The sequence below is a fragment of the Panthera pardus genome, unplaced genomic scaffold, assembly GCF_024362965.1.
Source record: "Panthera pardus isolate Hobbes unplaced genomic scaffold, ASM2436296v1 HiC_scaffold_2, whole genome shotgun sequence".
Classification (NCBI taxonomy): domain Eukaryota; kingdom Metazoa; phylum Chordata; class Mammalia; order Carnivora; family Felidae; genus Panthera; species Panthera pardus.
In genome coordinates this window covers 105,200,368-105,226,113 of record NW_026526765.1, presented here as the reverse complement: position 1 = coordinate 105,226,113, position 25,746 = coordinate 105,200,368, and the positions used below count along the sequence as shown (strand labels likewise).

General features: G+C 41.1%; 1 protein-coding gene across 8 annotated transcripts in view; it reads left to right on the top strand.

Annotated features, from left to right (window-relative positions):
* The window catches only part of MAST4 (microtubule associated serine/threonine kinase family member 4), a 563,317-nt gene that overhangs the window by 137,025 nt on the left and 400,546 nt on the right, over positions 1 to 25,746 (top strand). For all 8 annotated transcript variants that reach the window (XM_053907302.1, XM_053907300.1, XM_053907299.1 and 5 more), the window contains exon 2: positions 7,226 to 7,379. In XM_053907302.1, the coding sequence (XP_053763277.1) occupies positions 7,226 to 7,379 (154 nt within the window). The remainder of the gene's footprint in view (positions 1 to 7,225; positions 7,380 to 25,746) is intronic.

Genomic DNA, 25,746 nt, shown 5'->3' with positions numbered 1-25,746 from the left:
CAGGGGTTAGTGTTCAACATATGAATTTGGGGGGAACACAAACGGTCCGCAGCAGAGGGTAAAGTGGAATCCAGAGTGAAGTTTGTGCAGCAACCGGGCCCATGAAGTCTTGATGGAGATTGGACCTACCACAGTTGGTCGTGATGGGCTGCCCAGGCTTTGCCCTGTGATTTCTGGCGGTTGAATGAGAGAACTGTAATGAATTGTGTGGGGTTTCCAGGGTACAAGCAGACTATAAGCCAGCAGAAGCACACTTGATAGTACTGCAGAGAACCTAACAGCTTTTCTCCAGGTTTCTATCTCACCAACCAGAAAGAAGCTTCTGGTAGGCAGGGAGTTTTGTCTGCTGTCGCGCCCAGAGGCAAACTTGGCACATAACTGCTTAACAGAATTGTTTCATTAAGAGGATTCTTGACACGGAGGGCACTAATAGAGGTCCTTCCTCACTTGTTGATACATGCAGAACTTCCATGGCTGTTTCTTACAGTATCATTAAATGGAAACATGCATTCTGGGTGGCACAGTCCACAATGAGAGTCAGCAAAATAAATGGGCCCCCCTGCAGCGTGGTCCAAGATGGTAGCTCAGTGTCTGACTCAGTCTGTGTAGTTAGATTTTAAGATGCTGGGGAAAGGAAGGTTGCATATTCTTCATGCGGTGGTGAGCCTGTGAAATGTTTCTTCTCGATTTGAATAGTGTAGAATAGAGGTAAGAATTCAGAGGTGCCATTCAGAAGGGTCAGGTGAAAGCCGTATGCTTTACCAGTCAACAAGCTGAGAGAAAGCGGAACTTGAGCTGAGCTACGGTGACAGTTATGGGCAGCATTCTTAGTTAATGAGTGCTTTAACGTGCCAAGCACTGTGTTAAGCCCTTTTCATTCATCATCCACCTGTATCCTCCCCACCTCTTAGGCTCATACTTGAGAGAGGAGTCAAGTAGTTTGGCCAAGGCATGGCACTGTGATGCTGCCCCTGAGAGTTCAGATTTGGGTTAGGCTCCTTCCATACAGCTGTGCCTCATGCACGCTGAACACCCTATAGCTTGAGAACCACAGCTGGAAATAATTGTAAAGCAGTACAAGCCAAGTTCTCCTCTGAGCCATAAAGAAAAGTAAGACAACTCAGTAAAATCGTAATCCGTTTAATTTCCTTGCAAACCATTTGTGATGAAGTACACATGCAGAGATGTTTGCGAATGAGGTGACTTCCTCTATGGCAATTTCAATAACCAGCGCAGCTAACATTTATTCTACACTTACTATGTTCTGTGCATGTTTTAAGTGCGTATAGGAATTCTTTTAATCTCCACAACAACCACAGGAGATAGTATTACTACTAACGTTTTGTGGGTGAGGAAACGAGCATAGAAATAGTTAATTGTCTTAATTAGGATGGTAAGCGTTGACTTTTCTAACTACTGCGAAATTAGTATGAATCTGGTAATGACTGTCTTAAAGATAGAACTCTATTCTGTCAAATTTTAAAATGTTGTTTATAGGTTTTGGTTTAAAAGTAAATAAAACCCTGTGAAGTACAGTCAGTTTGGGTTGCTCATTTGATTCCTTTTTGGATGGAGGCAGTAGAACAGGTAATTAAGATTATAAGCATAGTCTATGCAATTTGTTAATTATTCATTTCATACCTTAAGTTTCTTAGAATATTTAATATCAAGAAACAGAATAACTGAACCTGGTCTTCATAACCCCATGTTACTAGTCAGTCTCTTACTCTTTTTTCTTTTCTGTGCTTTCTTTTTTTTTTTTTTTTTTAGCATAAAAAAGACTACTGGTGAGCCTCATTGTGTATGCAAGTGACATTGATGATCCAGGTGAACTAATGAACTTTGGCCTTAGGGCACATGCATTCTGGATGGGTCTTTAAAATGCATGTCCCACATCTTGGGAATGAATGGGGAATTATAGCAAAGAGAAGAGAGTGTAGGGAAAGGCTTGGATTGATAGACACAACTGAATATGCTCGTTAGGATATAGTTAAGAGGCCGCATAATTCATTATTTAGAAATCACCTTCAGAGGCAGCGGTGTTAAAAAAAATTAGCATATTAGTTTGTATATAGAAAGATTCTTTAAAAAGGTGACGTTTGCTATAACCTCAGGGTCTTTTTCATACATGAAATGTTCAATTTTGTCAAAATGCTGTGGACTGCAGTTAGCATTTTCACCTTGAGTAACATTTAATGTAATCTTATTCAGCTTTGTCCAACAGTAAAAACTGTTAATTGTACGTGGTCTTTGTTTTTTGGTTATATTTTAAATGAAATACCAGAGATTGCCATTCATTTGTTCTTTCAACCAATGTTTACATGGTGCCTTTTATGTAGAGCAGTGGACAAATGGAACAGACTAGTATGTAATTTCATGCAACTTAGGATCTAGTGGGAGAAGGAAAACAAATATAGAAGATCTAACATGGGGTGAGAGGTGCTAAAAAGAAACATAAAGAAGGGAACGAAGCAGTGGGCATGCTGCTTTACACAAAGCAGTTGGAGAACCCCCCATGGAAGACTGACTATTGAATAGAGACCTGGAGGGTGGGAGTTTGATGGGGGGGGGGGCAGAGCATGATAGCTAATACTGGAGTGAGTCTCAAGCAGAGGCCATGCTCAAGGTAAGGGTGCTGGGTGGGAAGATGCCTGGAGCACCAAGGTGCAGTAACAGGCCAAGGTGGAGCAAGTGAAATAGTAGGTGGGATCAGAGACTTGTGAGTAGAGGTGGAAGGACCCGTAGGGCATTGCCAGGACTTTGGGTTTTGCTCTGGGTGAGGGGAAGGGGAGGCCGGAGGACCCCAGCAGACAATGTGGAGCATCTGGCTGGCAGGGATAAGCTTGGTAGCAGTAGGAATGGGGAAGTGATTGGATTCTGCATATGTGTATTTTGGAGGTTAGTTTAGAGGAATTGGATATGGAGTGAACACAGAAGTTCAGAATAATTGTAAGGTTTGTGACTTGACTAGCTAGATAAAAGGACTTGCAATTTACTGAAAATGGAAAAACGGGTTTATGTCCATATGATCACTGTGATGGTGTAGAAACTGTGAATTAGAGAACTTGTGTGCTCGAGTGTGAGTGTATCTGGAGAGGAGGTTGGAGAAAATAGTTAAGAAGGCTGCAAGTTGAATGTTCATTGAAAGTTTGGATATGCCCTTTTAGAAAGAGAGGACGGTACTCCTGGGGGCTGTAGCCATAGAAGAATAAACCCATGGTCCGTGTTTGGAGATGGTGGTGGTGGGGATGGCAGAGACACTAAAAATAAGATCAAGATTCCTTGGTAATTTGCCTTTACCTGTATTTTCATTCATTCATTCATTCATTCATTCATTCATTTTATTTATTCATTCATTCAATTTATTTTTTGAGAGAGAGAGAGAGAGAGCATGAGTGGAGGAGGGGCAGAGAGAGAGAGAGAGAGGGAGAGAGACAATCCCAAGCAGGCTCTATGCTGTCAGCACAGAGCCCTACTCGGGAATCGATTCCACCAACTGGGAGATCATGACCTGAGCTGAAATCAAGAGTCGGATGCCTAACCATCTGAACCACTCAGGCGCTCCTACCTGTACTTTTAATTCATTTTCACTGATGGTAGAAGCCATATTGTGACAGTGATGGGTTCTTCTCTTTTTCTCAGCCTGAGCATTGTAAACAGCCAACAGTGAATGGAGGTGATAAACTCAAAAAACACAGATGCGGAGTTCTGGTGATAAGCTTCTCAATAGGACTGAGAATTTTGGAAACTTTGCACTAAATGTGCATCAGACTTCTAGTAGTTGTATTATAGTTTCTGTACACCCTTTGTTCTCTAAGATGCTTCCATGCTTCCTGTGATAGACTGCTAGCAACAGAAGTTGTTGACATGTATGTGGTGTGTTTGGTCCCTATCTGTCTGACTTCGACATTTCATGATATGGCACCGGACCTCTTCAAACTGTTTTGTGGTCCTTGGAACTGCAGGAGGATGAGAAAACTAAACTGGGAAGTTTTGAGCAAATGGGATCCACCACAAATCAATATTTGCTATTGGTGAATGAGGTAAGGTTGTATTTCTGGAGAATGTGTCTTTGCAGGCTAGTTTGTGGCTAGCAGTGACTAGGTAAGTATGTGACAAGGGAAGAGGGCTATCTCTTGATAGGAATGCATTGTCTGCTTGGTGACAAAAATTAGAAGTCTGTGAAGCAGGCATGATAAGTTCAGGCTTCATTGTTTGGTTTAAAGGCCAGCTCTGTCGTTAGCTGAGCTTCCTGTAGTATAAAGACGTGGGGAGTTTGGAAAAGTTGGAAAACATTAAACAGGAATCCTTTAAAAGGCTGTGTCTGAAGTGATAAGTTTGATGTCTACCATAAGCTCTAGGGTGTGATGAAATATTTGCCATTGGAGTATGAGTGTTTGAATCAGGACAAAAAAATGAAAAAGAAATCGCAGGGCTGCAGTGGACCATTTTGAGAAGCTTTGACTAATTGTAGAAAGAACATTGAGCCCCTGACAAGCCAGCAAATTTGGAAAAATGATCTATTTAGAGAGAGCCCTGTTGGGATTGTGATTTGATGTGAAGAAGGAAATGGGATCCTGGAACATGGTGCTACGCTTACAGGTTTTTCTCCTTAGACTGTGTTTGAAATGTTGACAGCCCTCACAGTTCACTGACTCCATTTTCCCAGATTTAAAATAATACTCCCCTCTTGAGGTTGCGGTTCTGATTAGAAATGCTGGGTTATGGACTAATATAGCTCATGGCTATATATGTGATGAAATAGATTTTCTTTTTTGTTTGTTTTCTTTTATTTTCTTGATTTCCTTCCTCGCCTGCATTTGTTTCATCTTCTAGGGCTTTGTTTGGAAATATGTAAGGAAATCACATAATTCTTACTTAGGAATTATCTTCCTTCTTATTTTTCCACCCTCTGTTAACTTGTGATATAACACTCTTCCCCAGAGAGAGTAATTGTAATTCTGCAAGCTGAAAAATTTAACTTCAGGTGAAAAAGAAGTAGCAGAAGTTGATGAACCCTTAAACAATAAATATTTGTATTTTATGCAGCTGCCACTAGTAATTGGGAGAAAATAACTAAGTGGAATGGACTCTAAGTCACTCAGATACTCTCAGGGGTTCTGGATGCATTTACGGGATCCAGTAGCTGGCTATTGGGGAACGTTGTGTTGAATATCTGTGACACATTGCCACCTTGTGGCTGCAAGCTTTCCTTTTAAGGCAGAAGCAAATTCCTAGTATTGAGTCCACATGGTAGAATCTTATTTTATATTTTCCCTACTATTTATAATTCAAGGTGATAACGAAAGATTTGAGACACTTAAAAGGATACCTGTAATACAGGGTAGGAGAATTGAAGAGAATGTCCTTGTTCTTAGAAGAGGCATATTGAAGTTTTGGGGGGTGAAGATCCATAATGTGTGCAACTCTCCACTGTGTGGGTGTGGGAGAAGACAGAAGAAGAGAGAGCAAAGATAGTATGGCAAAAGGTGGTAAAGGGAATACGGGTGCTCACTGTCATTGCCAAGAAAAAAGAAAAAAAAAAAACGAGTAAAGGCATAAAATGGAGCCATGAAGGAGGCAAAAATAACTTCTACATTGTATAATGATCAGACCACATTTGAACCACTGAATGCTTTCTGCGTTTTTCCAGTAGCTGATGTGTCACTGTCCAGGGTTCTCTTGCTCCAATTTTGTGTCCATAAGGTTTGAGGCCAGAGTATCTAAAATTCGATACAATTCCTTCTTAGAGGCTGTCCTAAGTAGGATGCTGTTGTAATGAACAGCAGACTCAACAAATAGCTTCCAAAAGTACAATCTGGGATCTTTTCCCTACTGATCTGGTTTGATCCTGGAGTGGAGGCACTGCTAGTTTTTCGAGGACCTCTCACAATAATACTAAGTGGCCATGAAATACAGTAAGAAATTGACCAGTATTGAGTTTGAGGTGGTTACTTACTGACAAGTGCTTGAAGCCCAGATGTTGGGTGTTACTAATGAATACAGTGAGCTTGGGGGAGCACACATCTTGTAAGAGCTGAGCCAGTAAGGTCTGTTCTACCCCATTGCGCTTGGGAGGGGTTACTCATAGGCAGGGTTAAATTTCTTTTTGTGCCATCGTTTTGAGTATGCTGCACCATGTAGGCAAAATAGATCCATGATAGTGCTAATCTGCAAAAATTCAGACAGATATAACCAGATAGCTGTTTCTCTACCCATGAACACAAAGCAAAGCAAATATCAGTGAAGCATCCCTAAAAATGCTCAGATTTGAGCAGCGCTACTGAAGTCTTGTCTGAATTTAAATTTCTACAAAGTTTTTTTCTGTGGCATTTGGAATTTCCACGAATACCTTTTGTACTCCTTTCTTGTTCTTAATAACCATCTGGATAGATGTATATGCAAATGAGTATTTTTGTCCTCAGTAACCATCTATATATATATATGTATATGTATATATATATTGCATATATACTCTGAAGGTGAACATTTTAGAAGATGTGGCCCTATTCAGGTTTGAAAGGTTTTCTTAGAAAAGGAGGACAGATCTTGAAATAAGTGTTGTGACACAAGGGATTCTTTTGTAGAAAGCTGTCTCTTGAAGTGATTTTAGTTTCTCTGATTCTTGTGACAGGTTTTCTTTTAAAAGGCTATAAAGTGATATAGGGATGTATTGATTTGCATTAAGGGATGCGGTGCTTAGAAATTTCCCTTCCCTGCATGTATCTGTGAGCACCAGAAGCCTGTGGATTTTCTTTTGTGAACTACTAAAGAAGTGATCTATTGATTCTCTATAGAACAATACTACTCATTTTTTAGAGACATCATGGCCCACGGAAAGACATATACCTTACACAGTGAGTAAGGGCACACACACACACACAAGTATAACTTAATCAGGCGATTCATGAAACTGTGCTTTTCCTTTGTTGGACTCTAACAACTTCTGCTACATTTAAACAAATCCTGGTTAGATCTACTAAATTTGGTTTCATGACCCACTAATTTGTTGGGACCCGCACTTTAAACGTCACTGCTGTTGAGATTTTGCGGTACGCCAGAATGTGCTCCAGATGTAGGACACAATAGTGAAACCCTGAATTCTCTAAAGTAACCACATTAGGAACAGGCTTGGGAGAGAGGGATTTGGAGAAGGATAAGCAAGGGGGCTGGTGGGTGTTGAGAGTGTCCTCAGCCTGTGATGCCCCTGTGTTTGTCTCTACAGCTTGACCACATACTGTCACCTCCGCCCATGCCGTTTCGGAAATGCAGCACCCCGGATGTGACTTCTGGTCCTGCAAAGTCACTGAAGTTTAAAAGACAGCTGAGTGAGGACGGACGAGAGCTGCGGCGGGGAAGCCTGGGAGGAGCTCTCACAGGTGAGTCCTGAATGACGGACGCGCAAGAGGAGGAATTGCCTTGACACACTGGCGCGTCCTCCCAGGTGGTGTGAAAATTGGCCTGCTTTGGAATGGGCCTGGCCCTCTGCAGACCCTTTGGTGAAATCTGATGCAATCCAGAGAGCAGTAAAATTGAGAATTTTATTGTTTCAAATTTTTATTTAAATTCCACTTAGGTAACAAACAGTGTACTCCTTCCTGGTGTCAGGCATAGAATTCAGGGGTTCATCACTAATTTATACCAGTCCTCATCCTAACAAGCTAAGTGGGTGATGGGTCTTAAGGAGGGCATGTGTTCTGAAATTGAGGATTTTACTGAGAAAGTTGACATACAACAGAAGGGACCTGTTAAAGCAGGTGTGTGTACAGATTTTGGCAAATTTATTTACTTTTTTAAATGTTTATGTATTTTGAGAGAGAGAGCAGGGGAGGGGCAGAGAGAGAGAGAGGGAGACCTCTGCAGGTCTCTTCGCTGTCAACACAGAGCACCATGTGGGGCTTGATCTCACCAACTGTGAGATTATGGCCTCAGCCAAAATCAAGACTTGACTGATTAAGCCACCCAGGTGCCCCAATTCGGCAAATTTTATACACCAGCGTAGCTACCACCACAGTCGAGATATAAAACCTTTCCTGTGCCCTGTTTTTGTCTTTCCTGCTCTCCTCCCTCATTTCTTGGCCCCAGGCGACCAGCGATCTGCTTTTCCTCACTGCAGATTCGATTTACCTCGAGAATTTAACATTAATAGAATCAAACGTACATGTTCTTTTGTGTCAGGCTTCTTTTGCTCAGTATGTTTTTAAGATTCATCTGTGTTGGTGCATGCATCAGTAGTGTATATTGAACTTTATTAGGAACTGCCAAACTGTTTCCAAAATTGTACCGTTTTACATTCCCACCAGCGACAGATGAGCAATCTAATTGCTCTGCATTCTTGCCAGCTTGTGGTATTGCCAGGTATTGAGTTGTTTTTTGATTTTAGCCATTTTAATGGATAGATAGTCATATCACATCAGGGATTTATTTTGTATGTTCTTGATGACTTAAGTGGTGTTGAACATCTTTGCATGTGCTTATTGGACGTTCGTTTATCATTTGTGAAATGTCTTCACAGCTTTCATCCTTTTATTTTCCTTCTCACCCATTTTTCAATCATGTTGTTAAATTTAATTTAAAAATTTTTCGAATACAGAGAAAACACAAATCACTTGTATTGACTTGAAACATAGCCAGCCTAAGATAATTTAAAGTGCTTTGAAGTAACTCACCATATAAATTTTTCATATTATTCAACTTTAAATCACTGAAGGTTATTTCTTTTTCTTTCTGAGTGCCTTTTTCTGTGAATATAAATATCTTTGGACAAACTGGTTTTTATTTTATTATTCTTTATATGTTTGTTTTTGAGAGAGAGCATGCACATGTGGAGGAGGGCCAGAGCAAGAGGGAGAGAGAGAATCTCAAGCAGGCTCCACACTGTCAGCACAGAGCCCGATGTAGGGCTCAGTCTCACAAACCGTGAGATCATGACCTGTGCTGAAATAAAAAATTGGGCACTTAAGCGACTGAGCCACCCAGGGGCCCAAGAAACGGATTATTAAGTCCCAAAGCAGAGTTTTCTCTGTGTATGACAAGTTTTCTCTGCCAGTTCCTAAATGGTCTGAAAAGTAAGTTGAGTTATTCACATTTTTTGGAGAATCCTGGATTTTGACTTCTGAGAGATAAATTTCTGGTAACAGCAAGGATTCTGTCATAGGCTCAGTAGACTTTAGAACATTTGACCCATTGTGGCATACTGCAGGGTGAAATTGACCTCAGGCCAAGGGGACGAAATTCACCAAAGACTGCTTCACTTCACTAAGTTTAGGCAAATGTTCATACTTGAGTTATACTGATATTCTTTGAACGCTTGTGAGGATATTTTTCTTTGCTTTCCTTTACAGATTGAGACCATTTGCTTTTTTAAGCGGGAGATCCTAAACATTGTTTAGTCCAACCCTTTTTTGTAAGTGGAGAAATTAAATGTTAATGGTTAAAAGACTCATCCCTTTCCTTACTCATTTCACTTAGGAAATTTACTTACTTTGGTTATAGTATTTTTGACCAAAAGGAGGGGCAGTAATGATTCTCTCCAATTTTTGCTAGAGGAGTACACTTAAAGCTTTAAAACAATGCAGAGGTATAGCTCTTGATGCAGATAAATGACCTGAGTCATGAAATTTGGCCTACAGCTTAAAAAAAAAATCTGAAGTTGATTCCCATTTCATAATCTCAATAGCTCTAGCAATCCTACTCTTAAAAACTTAGCGTGCTATATATACAGTTTATTTTATTTTATTTTATTTTATTTTATTTTATTTTTTTAACGTTTTTATTTATTTTTGAGACAGAGAGACAGAGCATGAACGGGGGAGGGTCAGAGAGAGGGAGACACAGAATCTGAAACAGGCTCCAGGCTCTGAGCTGTCAGCACAGAGCCCGACGCGGGGCTCGAACTCACAAACCGTGAGATCATAACCTGAGCCAAAGTTGGCCACTTAACCGACTGAGCCACCCAGGCGCCCCTGTTTTATTTTTTTATATACACCTTTACATTTTTATATATACTTCTATATGATTAAATTTCAGGTTATGTAATTTTCAAAAATGTTTATTAGCCTGAGAGAGAGAGAGAGAGAGAGAGCGCTTAAAAGAATCTCATGAATGTCAGTTTTTAAAAACAGTTTCTTGTAAGTTTGATTAGAATATGAAGAAAACATTCTAATTGGTCCTCTAAATAGCTTAGCTAAGGATTTAATGAAAGAATTTATGCCAAGCCCTTAGCCCCGCCATGGGTGGCTATGAATATTATGTGCAGCATGGATTGAATTTGGGTGTTTGCACTTGGTGGGGAACTTGGGCTTCTGAACATCAGCTTGGACCTTTATCCATTGAGTTTCTATCTGTCTCAGGCACTGTGCCAGTATTGGGTTGCAGTAGAAAGAAAACATCATTTCTGATCTTGAAGAAAGAGTTTCTACTAGCATTAGGCACCTGTGAATTATCACATGTGATCTTACCTTGGGATATACTTGTTGCTAAACTTAATTAAGTCAAAGTGACTGTTTTTGCCATCAGAAATCTGTACCTGATATATTTTGTAACACCAAGACCAGCCATCTTCATATTGCTTAGCTTTGTTTTAATCTAAAAGACTCTTTTCTTTGGCAATTGTTTACTGCTTTTTTTAAAACAAAGATTTTGTGAAGGCTTATAGCTTAAAATTTTTGCCACTCAGTTATCCTTGATAAGTTTCATTGAACTCTGCTTTTTGAGGGGAAGATCTATGATGTTTTCATCTAGTTGTCACTAATAATAATGAGAGCTAACCTTGAGAGCTTGCTATGTAGCATGCATTGTTTTTAGGGAATTATATTTATTGCCTTAATTTTTTCTTAAACATCTTTATCCCCCTATGAGGGGCAGTCTTATCCCCATGTTACAGATGAAAAAACTGAGGAACAAATAGTTTGACTGAATTGCACAAGATCATGGTGTTCACAAACAGCAGAGCCAAGATTTGAGCCTGAGTGTTGTGGCTCCGAAGTCCATTCTTGTAAATACCGCACTGTTTGTAATGCAGTAGGTACCTGTAGGTTTCTAGTAAACTCCAGCAGGGTTAATTGGAGTGAATGCTAGGGGGGAAAATCTTTGCTCATTTGGAATCCATGGCTGACTCAATCTATAGGGATCCTGGTCCCTTAATTGCAAAAGTAAATTAAAACTATACAATTAATAATTAAACAATTAAACATTTGTTAACCCAGCCATTCTATGTCTCCCATTTCATCACAAGGAAATAGTTGTGAATGGGTGCAGAGAAATAACAATAGTGATATTTAGATCAGCATCATTTATTAGAATTAAAATTGCTTATCATCTAACTACCTGGCAAAAGATATTGGCTAAATGTATTACAGTATACACATAAAATGGAAAGTAATTGTAAACATTAAATATCGTGTAGTAAAAGAATATGTTGTAGCATTGACATAGTCTCCCAATATGTTTTTAATATGAAATCCCATTGTTCAGTGGTCTCATGGCCTTGATTGCTTCCTAGGTCTTGCTATAAATGTAAGGAAATAATTGTATATATAACAAGGGGGGGGAAGACAGTTCCTGGGATGATTGTTGACTGGGTTCCCTTTAAAAATGGGCACATGAAGGATGTTATGGCGTTCTTTTACACCCTGCAGTTCTATCCATGAGACATGTTTTGCCACTGAGATTTCCTGAGGCATTAAGTGGTTTATCAGTTGGTGACAATATTGTATAACTACAAACTTTCATTGGCAGACAAGTATTTCTTATTTACATGGTTGCAGGTCAGCTGGGTTTTGGATCATTTTGTCTGGGCTCTGCTAGGATTGGGTCTAGGATGCTATTTGAGTCCAGATTTGCACAATGTGTCTGTCTTCTTTCTTGGACCAGCAGCTAGGCAAGGCATCATATTCTGGTAAAAGACAGGAGCATGAGAGTGCATATCCACTAGCTCAGGTATGCTTCAAGCCTCTGGGGACATCATGTCTTCTAATTTTGTATTGGCCAAAGCAAGTCACATGGTCAAGCCCAGAGTGAAGGGGTAGAAACATGTTCTACCCACATGGTATCTAGGCCAAGATGCAGATATATAACACTAATGCAGGGTAGCAAAGAATTGGGACCAATAATTCCATTTGTCATAATTAGCCTCTCTCTCTCTCTTTATTTTTCTTTTGCCTTTACCTATTTTTTAATTATTACAGTGATATCTGTTTAATGTAGACAAATGTAGACAAACTATCAGTACTTTTTCTTTTTCCAGGGCTAGCTTTTAAACAACAAACACAGAGTTGACAGTATTCAACTCTGCCTGATTTTTTTTTTTTTTTAATTTTATTTTGGAGGCTAAAGCTATCTTCTCTCTTTATGGCCTGCAACTTGCTAAGTAGGCAACCAGAAGCATCATGTAAACACTGAGCTTTGGGAACCCCCTGATGAGTAAGAGGAGTGTTATTCTAATCATTATACAGACCCTTAAGTCTAGGCATAAGTATGTGGAAATGTACCTGACAGTTCACAGCAAGGGAGCTGCACAATGAAGGACAGAACCTCAGGATCTTGAACCCTGGCTTCTTGATATGCGAAGCAGTGTCCTCAATCCAGGTCCTGAATTTCACAACTATGATACATATTGGAGCCCTAATGGTCAGAAAAGGCAGGATTCTTTTCCTTATGAGGAAAGTTGTGTTTTTCAAAACTTACTGGCTTGTTTGGAGTGTAAAACAAAGGAATCTATATATGTTTGCAAGTTGCATCTAATAATAATAAACCAACTTTGTAGATAGTATAAACTAGAATTTGTAACAGCATCGTGGTGTTCTATCTTGGGGAAAATATTGAGACATTTTTCTTTCTTGGACTATGGAAATCAGTTTGGAATAACATCTGAAAAAATTTTTAAAAGCATTTCAGAGTGAATTTTACTTCAAGATGGAAAAGAAAAACAAACAACCCTATCCTAAAAAAAGCTTTTTTTTTTCTTTTCTTTAAAATTAACCTGGTGGCCATTGTGTTTTAGTGCTGTGTAGAGGTTAATGGGTTTTCCATCCTAGAGCCCTCCTTAGCTTACTGGGTGAGACCAAGAATTCAGATTAAAGTAAATTTACATAAAATAAGACCTCATTTTTTATGGGTAGCCTTGGTATTTAGCAAATATTGCTCCTAAAAGTTCTCCTTGATGCCCTAGATTTTTTATGTTCATAATTTCATCCAAAGAATGCCTATACAATGATGATGTGTGTTAGAATGCCATAACAAGCAAACCAAAACCTATCAGTGACTTATCACAATGCTTATTTATTTCCTACTCATGTACATGTTTTTGGTTAGCAGGCAGCTGTCTTCCTCATGCTGAGTCAGGGACCCACGCTCCTTCTATCTTCTGGTTTTGTTCTTCCCTATGGCCTTAATATACTTTGCTTCTGGATGATAGAAGTAAGAAAAAAAAAGGAGAAAGCTTTCCGTCTTCTTAAAAGTCCCAGCCTAGAAGAGACACATCTTCTTGTCCATTCACATTCTTTCTGTCAAGATTATGTCACATGGTCACAGCCAAATGCCAGCCTAGTGCTGCTCTTGGGAGAAGGTGAGGGGACTAGCATGGTCCTTCTGGGCCGTTGCCTATTTGTATAGCTACACAAGAGTCAATGGCAACATGGTGCTTACTGAGTTGGGGAAGCCTGAGAGAGAAATAGGTCTTACTAAAGAAATAGAATGTGGTAATTTCCCTTCGCTAACTGTGTATGTCAGGACTGTGGGATCGCAAAAAGGGAGAGTTGTATTTTGAGAAGGAAAGAATTGGCTCCATGTCAGGAAGATGGCTCTAAATGGTTATTGGAATCTGCAGTATGGTCACTGATAACCTTGGGGACAGTAGTGAAGTGGGACGAAAAGCTAGAATGGAGTGGATTAAGAGCAAAAGGTAGTTAAGGAATGAGAGGTAGCTAGTGGGTAGACAGTTGAGTGTAGATAGCTCTCTTGAAAAGTGCTGCTGTGTAAGGGAGTAGACACATTGTGGGAGCTGGAAAAGTTTAAGGGGTCAAAAGGAGACCTCTTAGCATGGGGTCCATGTGAGCATGTTTGTCAGGTGTTGAGAATGGCAGTGAAGAAAGCCAAAGTAAAGGGCTTCCGCAGGAACCTGGCAAGGTATCCAGAGTACATGTAAGAAGGTGGGCTTTTTTATGGGAGAAGGGGCACTTCCTTTCTTGTCATCAGAGGAAGGAGGCGAGAAAGGATGCAAAAGTGGATCTGTGTCATGGAATACTATTCAGCAGTAAAAAGGAATGAACTATTGATGGGGATGGCGGCCTGGGTGAATCTCCAGAGAATTAGACTGCATTAAAAACAAAAAAAAGCTTGCTGTATAATTCCATTTGTGTATACAATTCTCAAAGTGACACGCTTGTAGGAATGGAGAACTGGTGAGCAGTTGCCGGGGCTTTAGGAGGGGGAGATGGGAGGGGAGTAAGTGTGGCTCTAAATCGATGACATGCGGGATCCTCTGCTGATGGACATGTTCTGTATCTTGACTGTGTCCAAGTCGTTATCCTAATGCTTATTGTACACTATGGTCTTGCGGAGCGTTACCGTTGAGGAAAACCCGGCAAAGTGTACCTGGGTTCTCTCTGTATTATTTCTTACTACTGCATACAAATCTACTTTTATCTCAAGAGAATAAGAAGTTTCATTTTTAAATGTCCGATTTCCATATCACTGCTGTCAATAAATTTGCTTGATAAAAGGTAGGTAGTTTAATAGATTTGTAGCTTCGCTTTTCTCCATGCATGCTGAGACCCCTGGGTAGCAGTTGGGAGGGTTATATGGGAGTCGAGTAGAGAGGGAAGTCACATGGCCTTGGAGAACAGGAAAGGAGCTGTAAATGTGGTAGGATTGCTTTGGAGCATTAACAACCCATTTAAAGTCTGAGGTCATGAACTGCAAGTGAAGGCTATTGACACGTTTGAGGAAAAGGTAAGGCCCCAGTGAAATGTGTGTAGTGGGAACAGTACTTCCACAGAACATGGATAGCAGAGAACCCAGATTGAGGGTCATGTGAAGGTAGTGGTGGGGAGAGTGGGGTTGAGCTGTTTAAGAACGAGTGGAGTTTTGGTGCCTTTGGTGGAATTTCTCAGTGGCGGAGCCAAAGCCCATGGGAGTTTGGAAGGAGGAGTGGTAGTGGGCACTTGGGCATGTGGCTGTATTGGGGACTGAGCACTATGTGGGCTAAGTTGGGTTTACCCAGGCCCTGAAGGATGAGTGCAATGTTAGTATTTTGATATATGGCAAAATTGGAAACTCTTAGAGGGCGAAGACATTTGCAGTTGTTGTAAATGGTGCTCTTTTGTGGTACTTTCCATCTGGGTTCTTGGCTCTTGGACAACAGAGAAAAAAAAATCCCGGATCCACTGAAAATTCACACTCAGGGTCGTACTGGTTTAAAAACATCCTATTTTGATTTGTTTTGCGATTTGCCAATACTTTAAAAATTGCCAGACTGGGGGCTCCTGGCTGGTTGGTTAAGCATCTGACTCTTGATTTGGGCTCAGGTCATGATCTCATGGTTCATGTGTTCCAACCTACATCACGCTCCATGCTAAATGAATAAATGAACCAATGAATCATTGAGTCGATGAATCAATGAGTCAATGAGTCAGTGAGTCAGTGAATCTCTCTCTCTCTCTTTCTTTCTCTCTCTCTCTCTATCTCTGGGCTGAAGGCATGTAACTGGGAACAGGAATTTTTTTTTTTTTACATTAGTTGAGTGTTCTCTTAGAACTTATAAAATTGTATAGTTCATCAACAGTTGCTAAGGAAGTTGGAGGATGTCTATGCATTTTTCTGAGTCACCAAGCAGTCAAGAGGCAAATCCATTAGTACCTTCTTCCTGGTGAGAGTGCCTGCTTTTAAATAGTCTTTGAAATCATTGCTGTCTTCACTGCCCCTATGTCATTCTGTGTCTTGATGTTTTGTTGGTATCTAGGTGTTCTAATTACAAGATGACTCTTGTGGTGTATTTTTGTTGTGCAATCTCTCCTTGCCAGAGTAGGCATAGCTCCAGAGACTTGAACTTAATGGGGCATGCAGCCACTTCCTTTGGCAGGTGCTGCCTCCCAGTGTCTGTCAGGAAGCCTTCTGCTGTGGCTCATCTCTCGTGCCGGTGGCCCACCAGTGTGTCATTGCTTCACCTGACAGAGTGATCACAAGGTGGTTCCCGGACCCTGGTGCCCTGCTGCCTCAAACTGACGTGTGGCCACCTTGTTCTGAGCCAGGCTGCAGAGACCTCTTTGAAAGTCAAATACATATCTCTTTCAGGCCTCTTGGACCAAGGAGGCCTTCTCAAGAGGTGAGGATGTCAGGCATGCTGGGAGAATTAATTAAGGGATGAGTCTAAATGAGGATTGAAGAATCAAATGTGTTTTTCTTATACTGGAAATCAGATGAGAGACTAGGCTGTTTGCTTTGAAGTAGTGTGATTTCTTATACTGGAAATCAGATGAGAGACTAGGCTGTTTGCTCTCAGAGAGTGCTGGGAGCCATGCTAGGTCAGCAAATCTGGCTTTTCAGAAAGCCACTTGGCAATTTTATACCAGATAGAAGGACTTCAAAATTAGTTCTGAGTGTTAATTAAGATGTTGATAGGAGACTCAGTTTCCCTTAAGCCTTTTGAGGTGCCTTCTGCAGACCAAAAAGTCGCTTGGGTCTTAAATCGCTGTTGGTCTAGAATTTCAAGGTCACTAGGGTAGGAAAATCAGTTGAATACTTACATAGAACTGAACCATTCTGACTTCCAAAATTGAGTTGGCCTTCTTGACCTTCAGCTGGGTGTGGTGGATGTGGCAAATCCAATGTGGTAAGGTCAGTTTTTGCTGGTATTATTTCATTTTATTTACTTTTAAAAAATCTTTTATATGTTTATTTATGTTAAGAGAGACAGAGCGAGTGGGGGAGGGGTAGAGAGAGAGAGGGAGACAGAGAATGCCAAGCAGGCTCCGCACTACCAAGCACAGAGCTGGATGTGGGTCTTGAACCCACAAAACCGTGAGGTCTTGACATGATCCGAACGAAGAGTCACACGCTTAACAGACCGAGCCACCCAGGAGCCCCAAGTGCTGGAATTATTTTAAAATAATTTGTATTTGTCTAGGCTTCTGGGTGACTCATTTAGTTAAGTGTCTGACTCTTGACTCTTCATTTCAGCTCAGGCCATGATCTCATGTTCCATGGGTTCAAGCCCCACATTGGGCTCTGCACTGAGAGTGAGCAGCCTATTTGGGATTCTCTGTCTCTCCCCTGCCTCTGCCCCTCCCCAACTCGTGCTCTCTGTCTCTCTCTCTCAGAATACATAGATACACCAAAATAAAAAGTTGTATGTGTCTAAACATGTAAGGAAGCTCTCTGTATCAATGAGACTAATGAAGAAACTTAACAGAAACAAACCAAAGATGCATGAATGTTCACATGAACAAAGCACTAGGCTTCCTCATTCACCCTTTTGGTCTCTCTCTTGCTCCCTTAATGTCTTGCCCATATTTTTTGTGTTCTAATGTGGTTCTATAAATAACAGACTTGGGTTATTCCTGAGAGAAGAATGAATTTATTGAATCCATGTATCAAAAATTCAAGTTGTGTGTTCTTTTTTTTAAAAGTCTAGTTATTTATTTTTGAGAGAGCACAAGCAGGGGAGGGGCAGAGAGGGACGGAGAGAGACAGAGAGAGTGAGAGAGAGAATCTCAAGCAGGCTCCATGCTGTCAGCACAGAGCCTGATGAGGGGCTCGAATCCCTGAACTGTGAGATCATGACCTGAGCCAACACCAAGAATTAGACTGTCACCCGACTGAGCCACCCAGGTGCCTGAAAAATTCAAGTTGCTTGTTCTTAAAACTTACTTTAGAAGAGAAAGTTGATTTCACTTGGAGTTGTATGGTTTGGTTTGGCATTTTTATCAAGGGGTTGACTTTTTGAAGGGGGATTATCATGTTCTTTTTTGTTTTCTCTCTGCTGATTTTATATTTTGTACATTCCTGAAAATTTGTTTTGCCCTGATAGGGTGGACTGAGGCCAAGTGTGGCTGGACATGGTTTTCCCATCCTTTATGCCTTGTGTACTTTCAGGTTCTGAAAGGCGTGCAGATTCTAAGCTTATCTTCTCAGCCCCATGTATGTGTCATCTATAAAAGATGGATTGGTTTTAGCTCCCTGTGACACTTTTTGGTATATGTGAGGATGCCACAAAAGTTGAATTGACGGTATTGTAGTTAAGAGCATGAAATATAAATTTAAATAAGAGAAAATCAGTATGGCCCATTAAATCCCACAGACAGCACTCTTAGTGGGGGGGTGGAGGGGGCGCCCGGGTGGCTCAGTCAGTTAAGCGTCCAACTTCAGTTGATTAAGTGTCCGACTTCAGCTCAGGTCATGATCTTGTTGTCCATGAGTTTGAGCCCCACGTTGGGCCCTGTGCTGACAGCTCAGAGCCTGGAGCCTGCTTCAGATTTTGTGCCTCCCTCTCTCTCCCTGCCCCTCCCCTGCTCACACTCTGTCTGTCTGCCTGTCTGTCTGTCTGTCTGCCTCTCTCTCTCAAAAAATAATAAAAAATAATAATAATTAGTAGGGAGGGGGAGATAAGGTTGGGGAATGCAAGGGAGATGGTGGGTGCTGCCATTTCATGCCACCCTGGAGCCACATGTATGCAGTTGGATATGGGCGACTGGCTCTTCTGGTGACGTTGTCTTAATGTGTGCAGTGAAACGTACCACATCTGCTCAGAAGTGCACGTGAGGTGCTAAGTGCTCATGGGCCGGAATCCTCTGGACAACACATGCGTGGTAGTGGGGTGCGATGCAGTAGCGTTTGGGGGAGGCATGGATCAGAATGGGATACGTGGAGTAGACTGAATGGGGTTTCAAGATGGAAAGCAAGTGACTTGCCTGGGTGACTTGGTAGCTTATGCCCTGCTCTTATGGGAACCATGAAATGGGGCTCAGAGGCCCAGATGCTGATGACAAGCATACCTTTAAGTAAAGCGTGGCTCGGTTTCTGATGCCTAATTTCATCCTCTGTAAAATGAACAGGTTGGATCAGACAGCCTCCAAATCCCTTCAAACTTGAGTAGTAAATAATTTTAGTTACCAAGATGAGATTGGAGGGGGGGAGTCTTTGCAGAGACCGGTTTCCCTTCATTTTCTCCCTTCACACGTAAATATTTTGTCTACTGTTGAGCTCGGAAACCCACTGTCTCCCCTGGAGGAGCATTCCAGTGATGTCCTGTCACCGGCCTCTGAAACTGAGTACCCCAGGCCATCTATCTCTTGTTTAAAGCTCATTTTCAGTGGCGAATCAAAGATCAAGAATGTAGACCTGTTTTTTACTTCCTGGGTGGAAACCGAAAATGAAGCTGACTGTATGTCAACTCCATAGTAAGAGTATAAGGAAAGGAATGCAAATGCCACCAACCGGGAAGTTTAAAGATTTATAAAAATTAGTGTTCCTGATATATTAATGACTCTGGTGGTGGTAGCCTGCATTTGTCATTGTCATGTTCCATTGTCATTCAAGTACTTAATCAACGCCTATTGTCAGGGCTACATTTATTTTCTTGTGTCTGCCTCGCCAGATCATTTCTCTGTTCTTTGACAGTACTGTGTCAGGTGCCCTGCATCACACCAGGGCCAGAAGGGAGATCTTGAGGGTAAGCCCCGTCCTTGATTTTAACCCATTGCTGACTGGCTCACTGCTGGGAGTGAGACTTTTGAAAAGTACAGTATTATTTAAATGTCTGTTTCCCTCTTTCTGAATAAGACCAAGGTGGAATCATTCCTACCCTACATGATTAATCCTGTACCAAATTAGGCTTGAAGGATTTTGCATAAGGTAGCAGAGTTACCATGTTCCAAGTCCCTGTGAGAGAGAGGCATGTATGTATGTTAAGTAACATACATGGACGTTTGGTAAGTGTTTGTACATATGCATGCACGCATGGCTCTGTGCCCTTGATTTTTATTTAGTGTCTCATAATTTCGGACACGCCTGTAGTTTTGCCTTACATCACTCTAGAGGACAGGAACAGTTACGTATGTCAGTGCCCCCCTTTTTTTTTTTAACCTCAAACAAATTTCGCTGGGCTCAGAACAAGGAAAAAGGGGTTAAACTAGTCTGATAAATTTGAATTCTTTCTTGAGCTAAGTACTGAGAGCTGGGTCACCCACTCTGTTCGCCTTGGTTGCCAGGAATCTCAGAGCAAAAACGTTTTGTTGCTCTATTTTTGCTCCATTGCACTAGATTGTGGCTGCAGTGGTACATATAAATAATTTTTAAAAATAGGGGGGAAATAATACATGCACAAACTCATAGCACTGAGATGCCTACTTATGTGTAAAAAAAAAAAAAAAAAGGAAGTGAAACTCACGATCCTTAACTACATTCAGATTCCATTCCAAACACCTTCATATCACTTGCTGATTCTTCAACAGCCCTACTTTAACTCTCTCCTTCCATCGTATATTACTTTCTTCTTACAGGATGGATCACTCTAAATTTTCTTTTATTTGTGTACCTATCATCCCTTTTACTAGTTTATAAATTCCTTGACATTTTCCTTGTTTCTTCTAAGCAGAGTTTCCTGCATTGCACATATTAAGTGCTCAGTAAATAGGATGGCCAGACAAAATGCATGACACCATTAATAATATCACATAGACAGCTAATCCTATTTTTAGTATATGTATGCCCATTCTGAAATTTGGGCACTAAATTCACTAAATCCAGTACAGATTTATTTGTACTGGAATGGATTTAGGGGTCTTATATTTTTATTTGCAAAATCCGTCAGTAAATACTGGAATGGTTTTGTGTCTAGGCATCCTCAGACATACTGTCTTTTAGGTACATGCATGGTATGAAAGGCAGGAGGTTAGAGTCCTTACACATGGATGTCAGTACAATATCCTTTTCTAATGTTTTCTTTGATCCTCTGGCTGCTTAGTCACCTCAGAGACAGGAGTATCTCTGTGGACAACCCCAAGCAGATCTGGTATGTGATGTCTTCTGATGTATGTAAGTCTGGATGCAAATGCCCCACTGCCATTCTTTGAACAGTTATGGTCGTCTCTGTGGATTCAAATAATGGGAGGTTAAATGCATTTAATGGAACTATTAGAAGAAAATGACCAGACACTCAATTTTTTTTGCCTTTTTATATTTTTATTTATTTAATTTTTAAAATATAATTTATTGTCAAATTGGCTTGCATACAACACCCAGTGCTCATCCCAACAAGTGGCCTCCTCAATGCCCATCACCCATTTTCCCTCTTCCTCCCGCCCCACCTCGCTGTCCACCTTCAGTTTGTTCTCTGTATTTAAGAGTCTTTTGTGGTTTGCTTCCCCTCCCTCTCTGATTGTATCTATTTTTCCCCCTTCCTTCCCCCGTGGTCTTCTGTTAAGTTTCTCACGATCCACATTTGAGTGAAAACATATGATATCTGTCTTTATCTGACTTATTTCATTCAGCATAAAAGCTTCCAGTTCCATCCATGTTGCTGCAAATGGCAGGATTTCATTCATTCTTACTGCCAAGTAGTATTCCATTGTATATATAAACCACATCTTCTTCATCCATTTGTCAGTCGATGGACATTTAGGCTCTTTCCATAACTTGACTATTGTTGAAAGCGCTGTTATAAACATTGGGGTACTTGTGCCCCTATGCATCAGCACTCCTGTATCCCTTGGGTAAATTCCTAGTAGTGCTATTACTGGGTCATAGGGTAGTTCTATTTTTGATTTTTTGAGGAACCTCCACACTGTTTTCCAGAGTGGCTGCACCAGTTTGCATTCCTGCCAACAGTACAAGAGGGTTCCCGTTTCTCCACATCCTTGCCAGCATCTATAGTCTCCTGATTTGTTCATTTTAGCCACTCTGACTGGCGTGAGGTGGTATCTCAGTGCGGCTTTGATTTGTATTTCCCTGATGAGGAGTGACTTTGAGCATCTTTTCATGCAGACTCAATCTTGAGAGATGGCTGTTTAGAGGGTGACTGGGACAACCGAATGGCTACCTTCCCCCATCTCAGCACCAAGCACACTGATTTCCCCCATAATCATGGCTGAATTCTCTAAAAAGGAATGCCAACTAGTCTAGTGATACCATTATTTTAAAACATGAAGACTTGACCCTGGAGCTCAAGGCTACTTGATGTCATCTAAGCTTTCAGAAGAACTCAGTGAGTAAATAATAGACCAGAAATGAAAGGGCTGAATTCCAACCCTATACCTCTCATTAATTTCTAAGCGGTGCTGAGGCAATCATGATGCTAATCTGGGCTTTAATTTTTCTCTTGTTAAAAACAATGGCACTATTTTGTTACGTTTTGGAAATCACTTAGTGATTTCTTAGGACTTAATTCAGGGCATAGGGTTGGTTGCAGCTTGGATAATACAGGTTCTTAGATTCTGTTGCTTTTGAACCAGGTAGGATGGACATTAATTTTGCTACTAACAGAGGAAGGAGAGCAGGCTACAGAGTTCCTGATGGAAGTCTGTCTCTCCGGGAGTGGGGACTTTAACAAAGTGCCATTTGAAATCATGGGGAGATCTATGATATGGTATTTTTGGAAGAAATCTTTCATAGTTGTGTTCTAGACTTTTTGCTTATTCATTAATTAGTATGAACAAACTGGAGACAAAATACTCGATTCTTCAGAAAGCATACATGGACATTGCTTTTGGGGAGGAAGAATTTGAAATCTATTTGGAGTAAAAGTCAGCTTGGAACTAGAAACTGTTTCAAATAAATATATGTGGAAATACATTGTTATGAGAATTCAATTGTGTATAGAAGTTTCCTTGGGTAAACAGAACTTGTTAAGAAATTTGTACTTGTCTGGAAATTTCTGCTTGGATTGTGATAATGGAGTTTGTTTTATCCCCTTCTGGCTGCCTTTGTTCTTTTTGTTTCTCTTGTAAAGTTCCTGATGGCTAGCTCCTCCTTGCTCTCTGTCATAAGTATTTATATGTAGGGCCATTGTCAGAAATGTTTAGCATCCAGGGCTGCTAGTGACATTTGAGTGTGTCAATAAAAGCATCTTAGTGTCCAAAAGAATGTTATTGAATAGGATTCATAATTTCTTCACAAAGCAAGATGCTAAGTACAAATTGTTATCTAGTGTTTTGAGGCTAATCAGCCTACCTTGAAAATAACCAGTATTTTGTGGAGGTGTTGGACTTTTTTGGAGATGCATTTTAGAAGTGAAAGTCAAACCCAAGAAGAGTGACATTTAAGGTTGCTGCGTCTTTGCCATTATTGTTACAAAGCAAACAACGGGACTGAGTTTCAATATATATTTTTTAAAGTTTTTTTATTTTGAGAGAGAGAGAGTGTGAGTGCATGCATGTTGGCAGAAGAGGAGCAGAGAGAGAGGGACAGAGAGAATCCCAAGCAGGCTTTACACTGTCAGTTCAGAGTCCAACGTGGGACTCCACCTCATGAACCATGAGATCATGACCTGAACTGGAATCCGGAGTCAGATGTTGAAGTGACTGAGCCACCTAGGCACCCCTGAATGTGAATATTTTTCTAGGCAGTGTGCAACCGAACAGTAATGGGAAAATAGGAACCCTGGTTGAAATATAAATGAGAGACAAAATAGAGAGTTAGTATGCACAGATATAAGCATGTAATCATGTACAAGTTCAGTAAGTTCTGTGTACTGGATGTGATGTTTGGCTGAAAACACAGATGAAGTCTAGTCCCAACTGACAGAGTTTACAGTGGAGAAGAGCAGGCTACTTATAGCAATAAATGAGACTCTCTACACATGCATCCACATAGGAATAGGTAATATGATGGGGAAAGTGGAGGCCATTAGTGCCCTGGAGTATGGATTCAGTGCCTGTGATGGATGGATCAAGCATCCTGGCGGGGGACCTAAACCACCACTAAACACAAATTGTGTATTCCACACTGTGCTGGGCACTTGATGTGTGTAATTTATTGACATCAGCTCTAGAGGTATGAAACTAGAGCTCAGAGAGGAAAAGGAATGTATCCAGGGTTCTCTAGTTAATAAATGGGGAAACCAGGATGCAAACCTTGTCCGACTGGTTTCCCTCTCTATGCTCCTGAGTTTACTTGATGAATGAATGAGAACTAGTTATCCCCAAAGTGCCCTGTGCTGGAGAGAATCTGGTCCAGTCTGGGGATGATGTCAGGGAGGAGTGCCCTTGGCAGGAAGAGGTGTTCAGCCCTGGAAAGAAGAGGGGATAAGTCATTGTTTATCCCAAGACTTGTCTTTGTCAAATGCTAGTAGAGGCTCTCTGCTCATATACTCAGTTTGTCCTCCCAGCCACCCTGTGAGATTGGTGTCTCATCTCCATTTCACAGAACATGCACTGGGAACTGGGGGGCAGGAGATTAAGTCTGACCAAGGCATGTAGCTGCTACACGGTAATAGTCAGGCTTTGAATTTGGGATTTGAACCTTGTGACTGGAGCAAAATGGTAATGGACTTGAAGTCAACAATTTCTTGAGTTTAAACATGGAACATATTTTCAGGATCCAGAGGGGGCAGTGAACATGTTTAGGTGAAAAGAAATTTTGAAAAGAATTGGACAAACTGGGTTGGGAAGTCAGGGTATGACGGGGAAGGAGGAGATGACTCCTACTCATTTGGTTGGTATTTTGAAGCACACACGATTCTGGTCCTCCTGGGAGGTTGTAGAAAGATGTGGAGGCATATGGGGAAGAGGAAGGAGCAAGAGGAAGGGAGAGGGGGGGAGCTTGACAAGTAGTTTAACAGCTGCTCCACATAGCCGCAAACTGACTCTGAGAAAAAATGGTTCTATTTATTTGCCGTTTCCGTCCATATATCTTCTCAACAGCATTCATCAATATCTGTCATTTCCCAAGGGGTTTAGGCATGTCTAGCAATTCATTCTGCTGAATTATATTTCAATACGCGGATGGAGGGAGGCCAGATTGCAGATGTTAACTCTGACCTATGCCCAGTGTTGCCTAGACACAGCCAGTACCCATCTCCTGGGTGCCCCCACGCAGGCTGCCATTCCAAGCAACACCACTTGGCATCAGATTATTTTGACCACGTTCTCATTAGAGTGGGCTGTATGTAATACTTGCTGAAAAATTAATTTTAAGTTGTCCTATAAGCCTTTGGTCTCTACAGCTGGAGCTTAGGGCAAAACTATTATGTATTTATTTTGTTTTTTTAATGTTTATTTATGTATTTTGGGAGAGAGGGAGTGCAAGCAGGGGAGGGGCAGAGAGAGAGAATGCACTCAGCATAGAGCCCGAAGCTTGGTTTGAACTCATGAACCACGAGATCATGATCTGGGCTGATACCAAGAGTCGGATGCTTAAGTGACTGAGCCACCCAGGCATTGATAAGAATTTGAAATACAGATAATCATCATCAGAATGGAGACATCTTGGTGGTCTAGGTGCAGTGAGGATTTGCTGACCAGGACTGGGTCTCACTGAAGAACAGGAGAGTTTGCTGGACGTTGCTACACCCAGCGATGTGAGTGGTTGTAACAGCAGGAACGTTGCAGTTTTGCCAAGGTCTAGCTCATGTATTAGTTCACTTGATCCTAATATCTTCCCTTATTAGAGTTTGCAAGTGGTAATCATGGTGGATGAGAAGAAATATTTGTTCTTTAAGAGCAACTTAAAAGGAAAACAAAAGGAAGGAAAAAGGCCAAATATATTTCTCTGTAAGTATGGATTCAAATTATTCCACTTAAAAATGTACTG